The sequence below is a fragment of the Hevea brasiliensis genome, unplaced genomic scaffold, assembly GCF_030052815.1.
Source record: "Hevea brasiliensis isolate MT/VB/25A 57/8 unplaced genomic scaffold, ASM3005281v1 Scaf185, whole genome shotgun sequence".
NCBI classification, from domain to species: domain Eukaryota; kingdom Viridiplantae; phylum Streptophyta; class Magnoliopsida; order Malpighiales; family Euphorbiaceae; genus Hevea; species Hevea brasiliensis.
This window is the reverse complement of record NW_026614679.1, coordinates 47,548-67,611: the sequence shown is the minus strand read 5'-3', so window position 1 is coordinate 67,611 and position 20,064 is coordinate 47,548. Positions and strand designations below refer to the sequence as shown.

Genomic DNA, 20,064 nt, shown 5'->3' with positions numbered 1-20,064 from the left:
CCGAATAAAGATAGGATTCTTGGAGCAATTTAGGTATTCTTTGAGACTGAGTCACTGGCCATTACAAGGGAAAGAATGATGCGGCTTTGTATCAATTGGCTTTTGCTTTTGGGAACCAAAATGCATTGATGTGTACAAAAGATGATCAATAATTAAGATTTGGGTCCACAACCAAATGTTCTAAACGTACTCTATCAGACATCTTCATGTGACTAACTCGTTCTATTGCAAAATTCCACCATTGGTCATCTTTTCTGATAAAATTTCATATTCATTATAATCTTTTTTATTAATTTCAAAAAATAAAATATTTAATAATATGAATTTTGACAAGGAAATGAATTTTATTTTGGATATTAAGTGTCTTTTTGTTATTATATTTGCAGGGCCAAAATTATTTGAAAAAATATTATTTTAAATATTATTAAAAAAATTATTTTATTATTTTTATATTTTTATAATTAAAATTTATTTTTAAATTATTTTTTAATATTTTTTATTTAATATACTTTAAAAAAATAATTTTCTTAATAATAATTCTAACTACAGCAATATTAAATAAGCGTTAAATCATTAAGATAGCCTTGAGTCGATCTCATTGGACTTCTGCTTTTGTTCTTCAGCAATTTTCAAACACTAATTAATACAATCAAGAAAGGAAGACAAATTAAAGATTATTAATAAATATTTTATAAAATACTACATAATTAATTCAATTATCCCTACAGAGTTGGGGAGCTTAATTCCTTCTCAATATTAAAGCACAAATAATATATATATATATATATATATATATATATATATATATATATATATATATATATATAATTTTTTTTTTTTTTTTTTTTTTTTTTTTAAATCCCAACATTCAAAGACGCGATGTTAAGTTCCTTTTTCGTCGTCATCAGAAATCCTTGAACAGCTTCCTAACCTGTTCCAGTGTCACAAACAGTACAATCGTGAAAGGGCCTTGTCTCGAAATCGTTGGTATAAAACCTTTGTACAGCGCCATCGGACCCTCCGCCTTCACAGTCTTTATTGCGCAATCTAACGCCCCTGCATACGGTGGCGCCTCCCCTGCTTCCACCTTCATGTTCATCACCCTTGTCTTTATCACGTCCACTGGATTTGATGCTACCGATGCCACGAATCCCGCCGCGAAACTTGCTGTCACGTGGGTTCCAAGTCCATCGCGCATCAATCTTTTTTCCAGGATCATTTCCTTGAATTGGTCGTATGATGCTAGCTGCGATGCTGTCACCAGCATAGCCCGGTTGACTGTCAGCGATGACCCGCGCCACAGGCTAGTAATGCCTTCTTGCTTTGCCATGCGTGTGATTGCGTCGATCACGCTCTTGTAGTTCCGGCGCTGAGCTGGTGGCAGACGCCCGTCTGCCTGCATGCGGACCATCGCAACATCGGCTGGATTTCCAACGGCTGCACCGATGCCACCAGCTATAAGCCCTGCAGCAATCTTGCTAGCTAAAGGCATGGTTTTGGTGTTAGGATCGGTCCATTTCTGTTTCAAGATGTCGTAGAGCCCCATGCGGGTGGTGGAATAGAGGGTCTGGCGGAGCATGGTGGCAGAGACACCTGAAAAAAGCGCGGCTACACCTTCTTGCTGTACGATGCGGACACCGACAGCGATGGGACCCACACGAGGTGCTGGAACGGGTAATGGTTGTTGAGGCAAATGAATGGTGGTTCCAGGAGTGGTGGTGTGGAAAGCGATAGCCGGCCGGAGAGTTTGGACGGCGGCGGATTTGGTGCGTGGGTTTCCTTGGAGTTGCATACGGACCTTGATGAGGTCCAGAGGGTGAGTGGAGCACCCAGCAACAATTGAAGCTATGCCTCCTTCAACAAAACCTTTCAAACCCATTTTTCAAAAGCTTGCCAAGAATCAAAACAACAAGAATCGTCGGTAATAAATTAAAGAATGGCAAAATTATGAGGTTTTCTTGTCTTTTTCAAGGAAAAGAAACAAAGCAACAATCAGAGAAAGAAAGATCTAAGATTCTTTAATGGGAAATACAAGACCAGTTAGAATTTGGGTTCATCTCACTGGAAACCAGGAGATGGGAATGGAGACCAAAGGCTACAGAAGAGAAGTGGGGGACGTTAGGTCTCTGAGACATATGCAGTAGGAAAGAGAAAATGAACTGAATGATGATGGGAGAAGGTGCGTGGAGAGGAATTTATAGTGTGCTTAGCGGGTGGGGTGCTTTGAACGGAAAGGTGGTGGAAATTAGGCTCTTGCGCGCTTACACGAAAATGTGAAAATTGCAAGTTTCTTTCCAATTATTTTAACGCGGTTTTCTAGAGACGGGTGCTTCTTTAGTTCAGACTTTCAGGTCCCTTGGCAAGCACATGCCAAAATGGGCCAACCTTATTCCCAGATTTAATTTATTTTATTTATTTTATTTAATTTATTATTAATTTAATTCAATAATTAAAAATATATTATCTTATCAGATGTTAAATTTAATTTTTTTGCTTTCTTCATCTATGTAAAAGAATGAAAAAATAGATTCGAACCTATTTCTGTTAGTAATAATACATTAATTATGGATCACATTAATTAGTATTTATTAGTTAATTATTTTTAATTAATATTGATAGAGTTCTAATTATAATTTTATAAGTTAGAGTTTTAATTTTGAATAATACTTGTGAGTGTAACATTTGGAAACGTTTATTGATGTAATAAGAAAAATAAAATAAAATAAAAATTGACATTTAAATTATAAAATTCAAAGTCTTTTAGAAGACAATTCTGCTGAAAAATGAAAGAGTCATAACAGGAGGGAATAGCCCTTCTTGCGTCTAGAATTTTCTTTCAAATTTTTAATAATTTTTAATACAAAGCAATCAATTTAGAAATAAATAATTTTTCTAATAACATCAAATTATTGTTTATAACATTTTTGGAAAAATATTAATTTTTATTAATTTAATATTTTATTTTTCTTTATTGATAAATATGATCTAAACTGTTAATTACCATTAAATAATAATAATGTGATAAATATATAATATTAACATAATAACACGTTAGCATCACGTAAGCATTAGCGTTATATAAACACTATGTTTATTATGTCTTATCAGATCAGTGTCATATATTTATAACTATAGTAATTAATAATTTAAATTATATTTATTAATAAAAAAAATTAAAAGGTATAAAATTTACAAAAATTAAATTACGATTTTTTTATATAATAAAGTGTAAAATTATAATTTTTTTTCCCCAAAAGTTGAAATTCAATCCATGAATCTAATTTATTTTATATATTGAAGTTATTATCTTTGTATTCTTTATTAGTAATATATTCAAATTTTACCATTTTAAACAAATTCAAATATCTTAAATTTCTAAAAATAATAATAAAAAAATTAATATCTTTATATTGCTAGAAATAACAAATATTTTTAGATAATTTAAATAAAATATTTAATTTTAATGCTAAACATACCCTTAATCATAACTATGTAAAAAGTCATTGCATGACTTTTTATTTAGCGTCAACTGCAAAAGTTTTATTTTATTTTATTTTATTTTTCTTTGGAATTAGTTGTGGACTCCAGACATCTACAGGAATCATTCCAAGCCAACATTAATGGATTCTTGACCTTCTAGTCAATAATTTCATCACCTCCAAATTTTCAAAACAATTTATTATTTTTTTTTTCGTAGTTAATTTATTTAGTTTATATTGTTCACATTAAAAAACAAAATGAAAATTATTTTGAAATTAATGTAATTAATAAATATTATTTTATTCAATTGACTCCATTAATAAATATAACTCTGTTTATTTGATGAAAAATATTTTTTATATTTTTTAACATTTAAAATATTTATTAAAATGAGTTAATAAAAAATTAAGTCATTTAAAAAAAAGATGATTTTTTCTTTTTAAGAGAGATAATTATTTTTTATATTTTAAATTTTAATAAATTTATTAAAATATAAAAATATTTATAAATATGTAATATAAATACATAATATTAATTTCATATTACAACAAAATAATAAAAAATATTTTTATATAAAATATTTATATTAAAATATTTTATATATATAAATTATTTTTTTTAAATAAATGAAATATATATATATATATATATATATATATATATATATATATATATATATATTTAAAGAGGTAGTTGTGTAAATTAAGCTATTCGTTGATGCCTAAAGGCAAGTGGATGGTCACATTAAATAGCTTTTGAAGAAAAGCCGTTGGCTGAACAATGAAGAGCGAAGGGTGGTAGAGAAAAGGGGCAAATCCAAATAAAAGTAGACCGTCCATTCATCGGCGCCAGATCCTACTATTGACTCGGATTCCCAATTGGCCTTTTGGTTTTGGGTTGCAGTTTATGCCCTCCACGTTTCGTTAGGCAGTTATATCATGGAACCGATTCCATTGACCGACCGAGTCACGTGGACCGAGTTGAGGTCAAAAGATGGCGTTGACGTGTTTCTTCAGGCCCACCGCTGGAGAAAATTCTTAATTGGACCCACCGAGGACAAAAAAGCAGTAATAGCCCAAAAAAGCCTTTCGTCGCCTGAGAGATTCGAACTCTCGCGGGGAAACCCCATGTACTTAGCAGGCACACGCCTTAACCACTCGGCCAAAGCGACGTCTAGTGATCATTACATCAAATATAAATAAATATTTCTATTTATGCCACTTTAAGACTTGTAATCTATATTTTAAAATAATTATAAAATCCCAATTCAAATATAAAAAGTTTCCCTAATTTATTTCCACTTATTTTTTTATTTGACAAAATTGATTTAATGTTTTAATTACTTAAAATAATATATTTTTCATAAATTTTTTTTAATTAGCATTTAGGAAAAAATGAAGTTAAGATTAAATAATTTTAACTATAATTAATTTATATTAAATTAATGTCACTTTAATTAAAAAGGGTAATTAGTGCTAATTACACAATACATGACTAATCTCTCCATACATTTTAAAATATTTGAGATATGGTATTTGAATCTTTACCAAATATTATTGTTGTTATTGGGTAACTCATGTGATATTGCAACTATCAATCTCTCCTTTTGAGAAAATAAATTATAATTATGTTTGTAAAGTTTTATACTTTTAAAATATATTGTTCATGAACGCTTTATAGAAGTTTAAGAAACAAAACTCTTAATTTGGTTTAATTGAAAGTGTTAAATTATTTGGAGTTAAAATCATAAATGTTTGAATAATAGGGTTGACATTTATTACTTGAGTAATTTTAGGTAAAGTATACAGTGAAAATAGTCCACCCATCACTTATCAAATAGTCAGTTATTACTTGAATTAAAAAATATAAAATCTACTTTTTGTGAATGACAATATACATATACTAAAAATAAATACTCTCCTCGTCCGATAATTATAGGCCTAATTTGATTTTCATATAAATTTAAAAAATCAATATAGTTTAATTATAATTTTTCTTTATTTTTTCTTATTATACAGTTATATTAATGGTTTTGAAATCAATTAAAATTTAAATTTTAATGCAAGAATCGATATGGAAACCAATATTTTATCTACTTATTATTTATTTATTTTAATTGGCTAACAATAATTTAATATATTTATTTAAAAAAAAGAAATAGTTTATTGGATGGTCTGCTTATATATATATATATATATATATATATATATATATATATATATATATATTATTTTTGAATTTAAATATATATCTATAATCTGAACAACCTAATTCAATAATAACTCTTACCCCATTCTATATTTAATAGAACTCTTGAAATATATATACCATAATCATCTATTTCTGTTGAACTTTGCTCTAAAAGTCTATTTATCACCTTCTTCTTCTACCAAATACTTTCAACAAGTATTTTCATCATCTTTCATTATTATTACATGTGTGCGTGTGTGTGTGTGTGTGTGTGTATATATATATATTTACGATTTATAATCTGATGTGTGCAGAGAATTCATAAATTCTTACTTCTTTATTCATTACCTTGGATTCTATTTTCAAAGAGATTCGAATATTCAATCTGTCAGCTGAAATTGTCTCTCTTTCATTAAATATAACTATTGTCTTAGAGGTTTCAGGTGAGTGGTAATTATAGTACATGACACCATTTTAGTCCCTTTTAATATTTCTTAGCATTAAAATTATTATTAAATAAAAATTTAATTTAATATTTTAACAATTATTTTACATGTGATTTTCTAGATTTTTATTTTATTATTGAATTTTATTCCGATTTTGATTAAATAATTAATTTTGTCAATTATCTTTGCATTAGAGCCATTAGAATTTCGGGAATAGGTTTTTAATGTCTTTTATATTGATTGATATCTAATTGTGGAATTTATAGATATGTTATGCAGAATTGATTTGAGATTGATTTGATCTTGTTGACTCTCTGAAATTGTTGAAATAAACTATTGGAATTACACTATCAGTTATTGTTCATTATCTGAAATCTTTGAGTTGATTTTGATTGATTTTTGGAAATTGATTTTTTGTTTTGAAATAGTACTTGTACCCAGTATCTGTATCTACTATCTGGCCCCGCCGTATGGACTATCAAGGTATTAGATTGCATTGTTGAGTCATGCATCATTGTAATTTATGGTTTGCATTAGTATCATATGCATTGATATCTGTGAAGGAGGAGGAAGGTATCTACTATATTGTAGCGTGCTCACCATCTAGCCTTTGGTGATGTAGGGTATCATCACCTAGGTGTACTGTACCATAAAATTTTATTTAATGAATTTCTTTTATTTATATATTTTATGAAATTATTTTATTAATGATTTTGATAACATGGGCATGATTTTATGGGATAGAAAATTTATTGCGAAATTAATCAAGCATCTACCTGTTCCTGTTTTGTTGTGTGCTATAATTATCATTCACTGAGCATTAGCTCAAACCACGTTTTCTCTGTCTGTTATCTGTTTCAGATCAGTAGAATTCTGTAGCTGATCCAAATATTCAATCCAGTTTTTGGAGAGGGACAATCTTTAATTTGTTCTCATTGTATGCCCGCATTCATATTTCCTCAGGCTAATAATTAGTTTAGTTTATTGAACAGTTTAAGGTTTTATTTGAAATTCGTAGAGACTCTGCAGTTTACTTATGGGATATTTATGATGTTTATTCAGTACTTTGTTTATTTGGATTTTGTCTATTTTTTTGGGATTAGTAAGTGACAATATATTTATTCAAGATACTCTAATACCAACTTTGTCACGACCTCGATTTTGGAAGAAATTCCAAGAAGCTTTAGGAACATGAGTAGACTTTAGTACTGCTTTTCACCCTCTGATAGATGGACAGTCAGAAAGTACCATACAAACATTTGAGGACATGCTTCGTGCATGTGTTATGGATTTTGGTAGTTGTTGCGATCATCATTTGCCTTTAGTGGAGTTTGCTTATAATAATAGTTATCAGGCAAATATAGAGATGGCTCGACAGGAATCATTATTTGGTCGAAGGTGTAGGTCACCAATTTGTTAGGATGAAGTTAGAGAAAAAAGGCTTACTCGACCAGAGTTGATACAATTAACTTTAGAGAAGGTTTGGCTAATTCGTGATAGACTTTTGACTGCTCAAAGTCAACAAAAAAGTTATGCTGACCGTAAGCATAAAGATTTAGAGTTTATGGTTGGTGATCATGTATTTCTAAGAGTTTCACCTATGAAAGGAATCATGAGCTTTGGGAAGAAAAGGAAGCTTAGTCCTCATTTTGTTATTCCATTTGAAATTTTCGAGAGAATTGGAGCAGTTGCTTACCGTTTAGCCCTTCCACCTGGTTTTGCACATGTACATCAAGTTTTCCATATTTCTATGCTTAGAAAGTATGTACCAGATCCATCTCATATTTTGCAACCTCATACCATACAATTTAGGGATGATATGTCATATGAGGAGCAACTAGTAAAGATTTTATATTGATAAATTATGAAACTATAGTCTAAGGAAGTGGCTTTGGTCAAAGTCTTATGGCATAATCACTCAAGTAGTGATGCCACATGGGAGGCAGAATCAAAAATGCGAGGCAAATATCCTCACTTATTTGATTCTTCAAGTTAGAATTTTGTCCGTTTAAATTCGAGAACCGAATTTCTTTTAAGGGGGGAAATATGTAGAAACCCAATATTTTATCTATTTATTATTTATTTATTTTAATTAGCTAACAATAATTTAATATATTTATCTAAAAAAAAAGAGAAATATTTATTGGATGGCCTGCTTATTTATTTATTTATTTATATGTATATATATTATTTTTGAAATTAAATATATATCTGTAATCTGAACAACCCAGTTCAATAATAACTCTTATCCCATTCTATACCTAATAGAACTCTTGAAATATATATACCCTAATCATCTCTTTCTGCTAAAGTTTGCTCTCAAATCCTGTTTATCACCTCATTTTTCTATCAAATACTCTCAATAGATATTTTCATCATCTTTCATTATCGTTATATGTCTGTGTGTGTGTGTGTGTGTGTGTGTGTGTGTGTGTGTGTGTGTATAAATTCACGATTTATAATCTGATGCGCGCAGAGAATCCATAAATTCTTACTTCTCTATTCATTACCTTGGATTCTATTTTCAAGGAGATTCGAATATTCAATCTGTCAGCTGAAATTTTCTCTCTTTCATTGAATATGATTATTGTCTTGGAGGTTTCAGGTGAATGGTAATTGTCGCAAGGGTTTTTGCGATCGCCGGACGAATTCTCATCGAAGTGGGAAAAGTGAGGAGTTGCTACTTTAATTTTGAGAGAAATTAAAGAAAACCATTTGTAAAGATAAAAGAAAACCACTTTAAAAATAAAGATTTTATGTTCGGGGTCCGTATGCGGGTGGGGAAGGTATTAGGCACCCCACCTCGTCCCTTAATGAGGGTAAGCTGATTTAATATTGTGCTCTTTATAAATCAAAATTGATAATTAGGGTGTTGGAATGATGATGTTAATCCTTTGAACGGATAAAAGGAATATTTGATATTTCACTATTTTGGGTTGCCCAAGAACATTAGTACATGAGATGACCCTTAGTGAGTAGGTGTTGTGTAATGAATTTTGTTGGGGTTGATATGAATGCTGAAGTTGTGGTATTTTAGTTTGGATTTAAGCTAAGAAAATTCAGGTAATAACTCTCTCCGATCTCTTAATGTATTCTGTTTGAACTTTGCGGAAGATTTCGGGTAAGAACTCTCCCCCGATCTCCACATATTTTATTAAGATTTTAGCCGAGAATTGGGGTAAGAATTCTCCCCTGATCTCTTAGTGTATTAGGGATTTAAGTTGAGAACTCGAGTAAGAACTCTCTCCCGATCTCTTAGTGTATTAAGAATTTAAGTTGAGAGCTTGGGTAAGAACTCTCCCCTGATCTCTTAATGTATTAAGAATTTAAGTTGAGAACTCGGATAAGAACTCTCCCCCGATCTCTTAGTGTATTAAGAATTTTAAGTTAAGAGCTCGGGTAAGAACTCTCTCACGATCTCTTAGTGTATTAAGAATTTTAAGTTGAGAGCTAAGGTAAGAACTCTCCCCCGATCTTAGTTGTTGAGAATTTAAGTTGAGAACTCGAGTAAGAACTCTCCCTCGATCTATTAGTGTATTAAGAATTTAAACTGAGAATTCGGGTAAGAACTCTCCCCTGATCTCTAAATATGTTGCGTTTAGAATGGCGTTTTATAGGAAATTTAAACTAAGGATTCAGGTAAAGGATCCTTTTTGACCTCTTTTATGAAGTACTGAAGATACAGGAAACCCTGTGTAAAGTTTTTCCTAGCCTACAGGACCTTATAACTAGATGGTTGATGAAAGACCAAACTCCTTGCCGATCTTCCGCATGATGGCTTTATCAGAACTCTTTGATTGGCGACATCCGATCTCTTTTTAGTCACTCACCTAGGATCTGAACTTATCTTGATTCCCGATCTATTGTCTTATCGCCTGGGCTCGTTCCAAGGCCCGATCTCATTACTTATTTGTTTTACCTAATATTGTTTCCAACCTATTCGACCTTTGCTACGCCTATCTTCCTTTATCATTTTTCATTTATTAAGTAAAGAGTATTTCTGCCTATATTCTTTCGAGTATTTATGAGTCACCGATGACTCGAGCATCTACTCTCGAAAGGAAAAAAAACTAGGTGACGATAAATGGAGTCTACAAATAAAAGAAAAGAAAAAACACAGGAAATAACTACTGGCCTAGATAACCTATTCTGAGATTTAATGTGACTGGATATAAAAAAACTTTAAAAGAAAACTGGGGAAAACAAACCAAAGATATTTAGCAAAATGACAGTTTAGACGCTTACCTGTGGGAAGTTGAGGAGACAGGCAAGCTGACTCCGGTATCCACAACTCTTGGGGAGGTGAAAGCTGATGGCCAAAGGTCTTGAGCTTATTTGAGGTGATGGGAATGGATCGGAATGAAGTTGAACTTGGGGGGGGGGGGGTGTAATGCATAGATACTTGAGCGGTGGAAGTGAGGCGAAGTGAAGATGGTTTCACAGGGTAATGCACAGGTACTGAAAATGGAAAATCTTTAGGATTTAGAGCCCCTTGTGATGAAACACTTCAGAAAACTGGTTTCTAAAGTTTCCTGACACTACGAAAACTTCAGGATTTAGAGCTCCTTGTGATGAAACACTTCAGAAAACTGGTTTCCAAAGTTTCCCAACACTTTTAAAGCTCTGAATGACAAGTAGGAAGACTGAATCAAAGTCCAGAGTCTTTCCACAATAATACCACCTTTTTTTTCTACAGTATTGCATGCAGGTATTTATAGGGAATGGATTCTCAAAATGAAGGGTCAGGATTTTATTAGGGGAGACGGAAGGCTCAGATTTAAAAGGACATAATCTAATGTCTGAGAATCAAAGAGAATCAAAATGGAGGGTCGAGATTCCATTCAGAATATCTGTCCTTTCTCCTCTTAATCCAACGGTCAAGGGTTTCGCCTTATGAAATGCATCCAAGGGCTAGGAATAAAAGGCATCGAATCTGTCATCTACTTTTGATCCAAGGGCTCCAGATCCATCCTTACAATTGTAATCAACGGTGTAGATTGGGAAGTACAGGGCTGCTTTAACTGCTTTGGCATCTGGCAGCTAGGAAGGTGTCCTTGTGAATGAAATGTGTGGTGAGGATCTGATCATGCCTATAATGCTTTAACTAACTTGGATCTAACGGTGGGGGAAGCTAATTGAAGGCCATGATTAGTAGTTATTTAACCCCTCTGTGCTTTCCGATCTCTATAGGTCGTCTCCTGTTTCTTCCGATATTCCCATTATGACCATCCCCTTTTAGGGTCATTATTCCGATCTCTATCTCTTGCATCGGGTCCCCTCCTATTTCTCGATCTCTCTCACTCTTGATCTTTCCCCTTTATCTAACTTGAATTGGTCAAAGCAATAAATTCTTCAGTTACAGATGCGTTTGCTTCGGGTTCTGTATGCAATAAATGCCGGGGCTCTATATATATGCAGCAATAGAAAATCACCTTCACACTTCACTTTTCCTCTTTCAGTTTATTTTCAATGCACCACTTCCCCAATTCTAGCTTTTTCAGTGATAATCCTAATTATGATGGCCATTTTGATCTTTTTCTGACTGTTTCCTTTGCCCCTTGCCTGAAAATCTATGACCTCGGCAATCGGAGAGCTATGAGAATGTCATCTAATGACAGTGAGGGAACCAGACTAATTTACCTATCAAGATCAAAAGTGATGGCCATGTCGATCTCGAATTGGTCTATCGGTACAATCGGTAGACCGATCTTGGACAAAAGGACTATTAATTTCAATCTTAATATCGGTGACCGCCTCTTGAAGTTCATTTGGCTTCCAACCATATTGGGCGTCTCGACTGCAGCTCGGTTCTAGTCAATGATATCGGCGATGACTCCACTCAATATCATGAGAGTCATAGTTACCCTATCTGAGCTGCACATCTATCTGATATTTGTGGCTGGCTTTCTAATCAAACACATCTTTTGATTCAGCCACAAGACTAGGCTTTGACATAAGCCAGCATTCTGGGCTTCGGAGTAGTCTTAAGCTAGGTAGAACATAATGCTGATTTTGAGAGATCGCCCAAATAATGTAATCAGATCTTTTGAAATCGCTCAAATAATGTAATCAAATCTTTTAAGATCGCCCAAATGATGCAATCAGATTTTTTGAGATAGCCCAAATGATGTAATCTGATCTTTTGAAATGAAATTTTTATTTGAATGTTTTTGTTTAATTATTGCATTGGTTATTTTTTTGATCTCTGATAAGTGTACCCAATCTGTTTCCTAGACGGATCGCCATTCGCCGATCCGTGGGTTTGAAAATTTATTCAATCCGATGACCTTAGTTGACCGATCTCATTTATCTGATTTTTTTACTATGTTTCTGAAACCTTCTTGCGACGTGTCAAGAAGGCCGCACAGTTTCGCTAACGGATACGTCACTTGGGACTTCGTGAGTATTTAATGCTCAAATGGGTATAAATAGGGAAAAGGTGAGTCATTTGTTTCCTCGTGTCATTTTCAGACCTTCCTGTAGTGATTTCAACACTTTCTCTCACTTTCTAAAGTTTTCAGGCACCGATTTACTCTTCGGTAAGGATTTTGATCTTTTCTCAGTTAATTTTCCTTTTTGTTTTCTGAAAATGAGAGGTACCGATGGTCAGAGAGCTGCTAGTCCTCCCTCCGTTCACATCTCATGGACATCAGACGAAGTTGAGGGTAAGAACTCTCCCTTGATCTCCACATATTTTATTAAGAATTTGGCCGAGAATTTGGATAAGAACTCTCCCCCGATCTCTATATGTATTATGTTAAAATTTTAGCAGATTTCGGGTAAGAACTCTCCCCCGATCTCCACATATTTTATTAAGATTTTGGCTAAGAATTCAGGTAAGAACTCTCTCCACATATTTTATTAAGATTTTGGCTAAGAATTCGGGTAAGAACTCTCCCTCTTAATATATTGCGTTAAAAAAATTTGGCTGAGTTCGGGTAAGAACTCTCCCACGATCTCTTAATATGTTGCATTGAAAATTTAGGCTGAGTTCAGGTAAGAAATCTCCCCCGATCTCTTAATGTATTGCATTAAAAATTAGGCTGAGTTCGGATAAGAACTCTCCCCCAATCTCTTAATATGTTGCGTTAGAAAAAATTAGGCTGAGTTCGTGTAAGAACTCCCTCCCGATCTCTTAATATATTGCGTTAAAAATTAGGCTGAATTCGGGTAAGAACTCTCTCCCGATATCTTAATGTATTGCATTAAAAATTAGGCTGAGTTCGGGTAAGAACTCTCCCCCGATCTCTTAATATGTTGCATTAAAAAATTAGACTAAGTTCGGGTAAGAACTCTCTCTCGATCTCTTAATATATTGCATTAAAAAGTAGGCTGAGTTCGGGTAAGAACTCTCTCTCAATCTCTTAATATATTAATAAGAACGGTGTTTTATAAAAACTTCAAACTAGGAATTCAGGTAAAGGGTTTTTCTTGGTCCCTTTTATACGGGAATAAAGTATCGAAGACACAGGAAACCGCTGTGTAAAGCTTTTCCTAGCCTACGGGACCTTATAACTAAATGGCGGATGATAGGCCGAACTCCTTGCCGATCTTCTGCATGATCGCTTTATCAGAACTCTTTGATTTGCGACATCTAATCTCTTTTTAGCCGCTCACCCGGGATCCGAACTTGTCTTGATTCCTGATCTATTGTCTTATCGTCTAGGCTTGTTCCAAGGCCCGATCTCATAATTTATTTGTTTGACCTAATCTTATTTCCAACCTATTCGACCTTTGCTACACCTATCTTCCTTTATCATTTTTCATTTGTTCAGACTAAAAGCTCTCATGTTAAAGTACTCCTGCCTATATTCTTTAGAGTATTTACAAGTCGCTGATAACTCGAACATCTACTCTCGAAAGGAATGAAAACTAGGTGACGATAATGGAGTTTATGAATGAATAAAAAGAAAGCACAGGAAATAACTACAAGCTTAGATAACCTATTCTAAGATTTAGTGTGACTGAATATAAAAGAAACTTTAAAAGAAAACTAGAAAAAATGAACCAAGGGTATTCAACAAAATGACAGTTTAGACGCTTACCTGTGGAAAGTTGAGGAGACAGGCGAGCTGACTCCGGTGTCCACAAATCTTGGAGAGGTGAAAGCTGACGGCCAAAGGACTTGAGCTTACCTAATGTAATGGGAATAGATAGGAACGAAGTTGAGCTCGGAGGGTAATGCACAGATACTAGGACGGTGGGAATGAGGCGGAGTGAAGATGGTTTCACAGGGTAATGCACAAGTATAGAAAATGAAAATCTCAGGATTTAGAGCTCCTTTTGATAAGGTACTTCAGAAAACTGGTTTCTAAAGTTTCTCAATACTTCAAAAGCTCCAAATGACAAGTAGCAAGACTGAATCAAAGTTCAGAGTCTTTCCACGATAATCACCACCTTTTTTCTACAGTGTTGCATGCAGGTATTTATAGGGAAATGGGTGTCCAAAATGGGGGATATGGAAGGCTTAGATTCAGAAGGACATAATCTGATGTCTGAAAATTAAAAAGAATCAAAATGGAGGGTCGGGATTCCATTTAGAATATCTATCCTTTCTCCCCATAATCCAATAGTCAAGGGTCTCGCCTTACAAAATGGATCCAAAAGATGGGAATAAAAGGCGCCGAATTTGTCATTTGCTTTTGATTTGAGGGCTCCAGATCTATCCTTACAATTATAATCAACGGTGTAGATCGGGATGTACAGGACTGCTTTAACCGTTTTAGCTTCTGGTGGCTAAGAGGGTGTTCTTGTGAATGAGATATGTGGTGAGGATCTGATCATGCCTGCTGTCGATACCATATTTTGGACGATCCCCAAAATCAACAAGACTTTGAAACCGATCCCCAGCACTAGGTCTCCCTGGGCCAGCCAATGACATTTCCGATTTCTCTTCATTTTTCTTTACCAGATGACCATATTTCCGAACTCTCCTTAAAAGGAATTGAATCAATGCTAAGACCTAACATTCGTTAAAGCCCTTACCGGAGTATGATCGGCGTCGGAAGAACTTGAGAAAACGAGAGAACTTCGAAGTTGTGAGCAGGGGATTGAAAATGGAATGAGAGAACAACTGGCTAACCCTCCCACCCCTATTTATACTAGTCCGAGCATTTAATGCTCGCGAGGTTCTAAGCGCGCATCGATTGGTGGGACTCGGCAATTTTCGACACTTCTCTCAAATATCCGAATGTTCAGAGATCGGTTAATTGGAGATCGGCATAATAAGTTAAATATTTTGAATAAAGGATCAGTTAAGTGTCATTCAGGTAAAGAACCAGATCGGATAACCACATTAGAGATCGGAAAATAATCAATGCAAAAATAATAAGATGATAACCGACAAAATAAAGTCTTTATTTTCAAAAGATCGGATTACATCATTCGGGCGATCTCTAGGGATCGGATTACACTAAAATTGGATCACATCATTTCTGTGATCTCTAGAGATCGGATTGCATTGAAAATAAAATACATCATTTGGGCGATCTCTAGGGATCGGACTACAATAAAGGTCTAACTACATCATTTGGGCGATCTCTAGAGATCTGATTACATTTTAGGATTACATCATTTGGGCCATCTCTAGAGACCGGTGGAACATCCTATCTAAAAGGCCTATGTCAAAGCCTAGTCTCGTGGTGAATCAAAAGACGTGTTTGACCAGAGACCTACTGTTGACATCGGATAGATGTGCACTCGGATGGGGTGACTATGACTCCCATGAAGATGAGAGACATCGCACCGATGTTACCACCAAACCGACTCTGTCCGGAACACCCAATGTGGAGGAAAACCGTCGGAACACTCAATGTGATGAGAAACCGAATGAACTTCGGTTGAGCGACTCGAGATCGGTACAACCAAGGTCCGCAATACAGATCGGTCAAATCCAGTCCTCTCACCATCGTCAGTTAAGGTCATTCGATCACCGGGATAGTAAATTTTCAGTCGGTGAGTAAAGAAGTCCATCGGAAAAAGATCAAAGCCACAGTTATTGCCAGAACTTCCATCGGAGCAGCTAGAACAGGGAAAGTAAGAAAGGAAGAGAGGAAAATCGGATGAAAGAAATGTCTCTGCAGGAGTGTATATAGGGAAAATGAGCATTTATTCTTTGGCGAAAGCAAGCGAACGCCGGAATCGAGGACAATTAATACTTTGACCAGGACTGAAGAAGGGAAAAGATAGGAATAGTAGATCGGAAGGTGGGAGACCAGCATGAAAGGTCGGAAAGAACATGTGAAAAGATCGAGAAAGAGGAGGATCGGTAGGCAAAAAGAATAAGACAAATTCCAATAACCGTCGTCGAATCAGCGAGATAGTTAAGGCGTTGCAGGCACGAGATCTCCACCGCACGCCTAAGAATCGCTCGCAATGCCGAGTGCGGGGTATGTCATGACAGATCCTGTACATCCCAATCTCCACCGTTGATCCCACTTGTAAGGACAAACCGGAACCCTTAGATCAAGAGAGAAGCGACAATACGGCGTCTTTCGCTCTTAGCCCTCGGATCGTTAGGACAAGGAAATTTGGAACCGTCGGATGGAAAGAATAAAATGACAAATATTATGAATATTGATCTCAAACATTCATTATTATACTCTTTAATTCTGAACCTCCGATCATGTCCTTTGAAATCTAGAGCCTCTATCTCCCTCAAATAAATCCTGACCCTACACGAAGAGCACCCGATTCCTATAAATACCTGCATAAAAACTGTTCAAGGGACGGGCAAAAATAGACACGAGGCTGTTATTATAGCAGGAACTCGAAATTTCATTTAGTTTGCTACTCTGCTACTTAAAAGTGTCGATCAAAAGACTTTTGAAACTAGTTTTCAAGTGTTTTTCTTGAAAAGATCGAATCTGGAACTCTACATTTCCGGTTTGTTCATTATCTGGTCACACTCTCACTTTACGCCTTTTATCATCTCTGTTTTCATTGTCCAAGCTCAACTTCGTTCCACTCGGTTCTTTTCATCTTGATCTGATCGCATTTTAGCTAAGCACCCTCCAGTTCACGAGGAACACCACCCCTCAGGCCAATCAATCCGTTGCCTTATCACTATTTGACACCCCATAGTTATTTTAGTAGATTTGGCTCCTTACAGGTAAGAGCTCATACTACTGTTTTATTAAGTGCTTACATTTACTTTCCGCATTTTCTTTGTTCTTCTCACATCTGTGACTTTCTACTTTTGCACAAACGATCCCCAAAGAATGTTACTGTAAGAGCTCATACCACTGTTTTATCGAGTGTCTGCATTTACTTTCCGCATTTTCCTGTGTTCTTCTTACATCTGCAACTTTCTTCAAGACTATTTTTGCACAAACGATCCCCAAAGAATGACACTCCCAAATCATCTATTTAGTGATCAGTTCATTTTTATTAATCTTCATCTTTTTTGAAAGCAAATTTTCTAACTCCTAGTAGTATGTAAGTGGTTGGGTAAACGTAGGTAACTGCAACTTAGGGGTCTCTTTTAAAAGAGAGAACATGAATAACACGTCAGGAAGATAGCCAAACTATTAGGCCGACGTAAACAGCAATTCGACGAAGATGTCATAAAGTGGAATAAGACCAAAGTAAACGAAACAGAGTAGATCGGTCATTAATAGATATTGGTAAAATGAACGCATGGAAGGTCTGTAAATCAAGTCTAGTTTTCCCTATCTAGTCAAAAGGTATCGAGAAGCCTTATCCCCAGCATCTTAGAATGCCAGAATCCTTAGCTTTAGGCTCTTATGTCATGTAGTTGAAATTAAAAATCCGGGAGATCGGAGAAATCCCTTCCAGGCTCCTGTTAATCTGAAAGAGATCGGAGGAGAGTTCTTATCCGGTCTCAATCCAAAATTTTAATAAACGTTAAAAGAGATCGGAGGAGAGTTCTTATCCGGTCTCCCTTCAAAATTTTAATAAACATTAAATAGGGATCGGAGGAGAGTTCTTATCCGGTCTCAACTCAAAACATTAACAAATAACTCTAAAGGAGATCGGAGGAGGGTTCTTATCCGGTCTCCCCTCAAAATTTTAATAAATAACTTAAAAGAGATCGGAGGAGGGTTCTTATCCGGTCTCCCCTCAAAATTTTAATAAACAACTTAAAAGAGATCGGAGGAGAGTTCTTATCCGATTCTCACACCCGTTCACTAAGGTTGTCTCATTTACTTATGTATCTGGGTGATCCAAATTTAGTGAAAAATCAAATATTCCTTTTACCAAAAGGATTAACATTGCCGTCCAAGCCCTCCTAACTAATTTATAAAGGACGCAGAATTAAATCTACTTACCCTTATTAAGGGACGAGGTGGGGTGCCTAACACCTTCCCCACCCGTTTACGGACCCCGAACTTAGAATCTCTGTTTTGAAGTGGTTTCATTTTTAATTTAACTTCTCAAATGGTTTTCTTTAGTTTCTCTCAAAACTAAGGTGGCTACTCCTCACTTTTTCCCACTTCGGTGAGTGATCGTCCAGGCGACCGCAAAATCTATTGCGACAGCTTGGCGACTCCACTGGGGATTATACCCCGGTCTAGTGGTCCAAAAGTAGATTTAATTTTGTCCGATCAAATTATAGTTAGATGGGCTCACTCGGCGATGTCTTATATGTTAATTATTATTACTGCTAACTATTTTGTTTTGCCTGTTCTATCTCTTACAGTGCTCTTCATTTCAAAAAGGAAAAAAAAGGGAAAAAATGGAAAAATAAAATCCCCCTGGATTGGGAAGAGGTAAAGATGTCCCTTCACACACTGAACACTCACACAATGTCCTCACACACTATGGTCCTAACAGGCTTTCTTACCCTTTTAGGAAAGTAGGAGGGAGTCATGTAGCGGTGCAGTGGGTTTTACCCCGTTAGTATCCGTGAAGGCTTCTGCTCAAATTGAAACTCGCTCTATCCACTGTGATACTCGTGGAATTTTCCCGATAACATCATGGGGGTAGAATGGGGCTCTACTGTTTACAGTAGGGGCAATTTGGGAACCTGTGGCTTTTAGAAAATTAGCTCCTGAGCTAAACTATCACAATAGTTGAAGGCCGTAGTAAACTACCTCATAAGATAGAACTATCCAGGTAGGTAGCGCTCACCCAGTGTTAGGAGTCTCCCTACTATAGGACAAAAGGGGCATACTTTCTCTTACCCTATTCAGCTTTAATTTCCTTTTGTTCATTTCTTTTGAGGGTAATCTTGAATCCTACTAGAACACCTACACATTTTCCTACTTTGATAAATGTGTACGTGTCACTCTGTCAACAGTATGATTCAAAATTACCCTAATTTGTCTTACTAACGAATTTTCTCACAGGCATTACCAAACCAAGAGTCTGTAAAAGGATAGGCATCATTTTTATCATGGCATCCTCGAGTCAGTCGGCAGAAAAGGTTCAGAATGCTAAACTTTGGTCCAAATCAGCTCATAGTCCGGTATCCTCGCAAAATGATGCTTCCGAGGCACCTGCTAGCTCGCTACCTTCGCTAGATCTGAATAAAATAGAGGTCAGAATGAGCGACCTAGAGTGCATCTAACGGATGGAGGTCGCTTCCCGATCAGGCCAAGGTACGTTTTGAAGAGAAGTACGGGAGGATTGCAACCTTAATGCAAGTCAAGGTCCAAATCCCGGCATTAAAAGCCATGTTGTCGGTTTGGAATCCTAAGTACGGGGTATTCTCTTTCAATGACATTGATACGGTCCCCACTATGGAAGAATATCAGGCATTGCTGGGGATCCCATACTCATTGCAGAACCGGATCTACTTACACCTCGAGCATAGGCAAACCTGGAAACGGTTGGCACATATGTTGGGTTCTCCCCCAGAAGAAGTAAAGTCCAAAGAAACTGCCAAGGGAAAAACACATGGTTGGTATTGGACATATCTCCAGAAATGTTTAGATCAATGCCTCCATGAGAAACAGTGGGACCGGGTTTCAGTAGCTCTCGCTTT

The 20,064-nt window shown here is 35.4% G+C and overlaps 1 protein-coding gene and 1 non-coding gene across 2 annotated transcripts; both read right to left on the bottom strand.

Moving 5' to 3' along the window:
- Positions 1-657: 657 nt before the first annotated feature.
- Positions 658-2,184, bottom strand: LOC110631644 (mitochondrial uncoupling protein 5). The gene has a single exon (XM_021779556.2). The coding sequence runs from the start codon at positions 1,877-1,879 to the stop codon at positions 905-907; it is 975 nt and encodes a 324-aa protein (XP_021635248.2). The 5' UTR covers positions 1,880-2,184; the 3' UTR covers positions 658-904.
- A 2,385-nt stretch (positions 2,185-4,569) lies between these two features.
- On the bottom strand, positions 4,570-4,651 carry TRNAS-GCU (transfer RNA serine (anticodon GCU)). Its single transcript has one exon. It is a non-coding gene; the product is annotated as a tRNA-Ser (tRNA).
- Positions 4,652-20,064: the final 15,413 nt, after the last annotated feature.

Bases quoted from the DNA above. Each gene is read 5' to 3' on its own strand.
- LOC110631644 (XM_021779556.2), bottom strand. From the start codon at position 1,879: ATGGGTTTGAAAGGTTTTGTTGAAGGAGGCATAGCTTCAATTGTTGCT.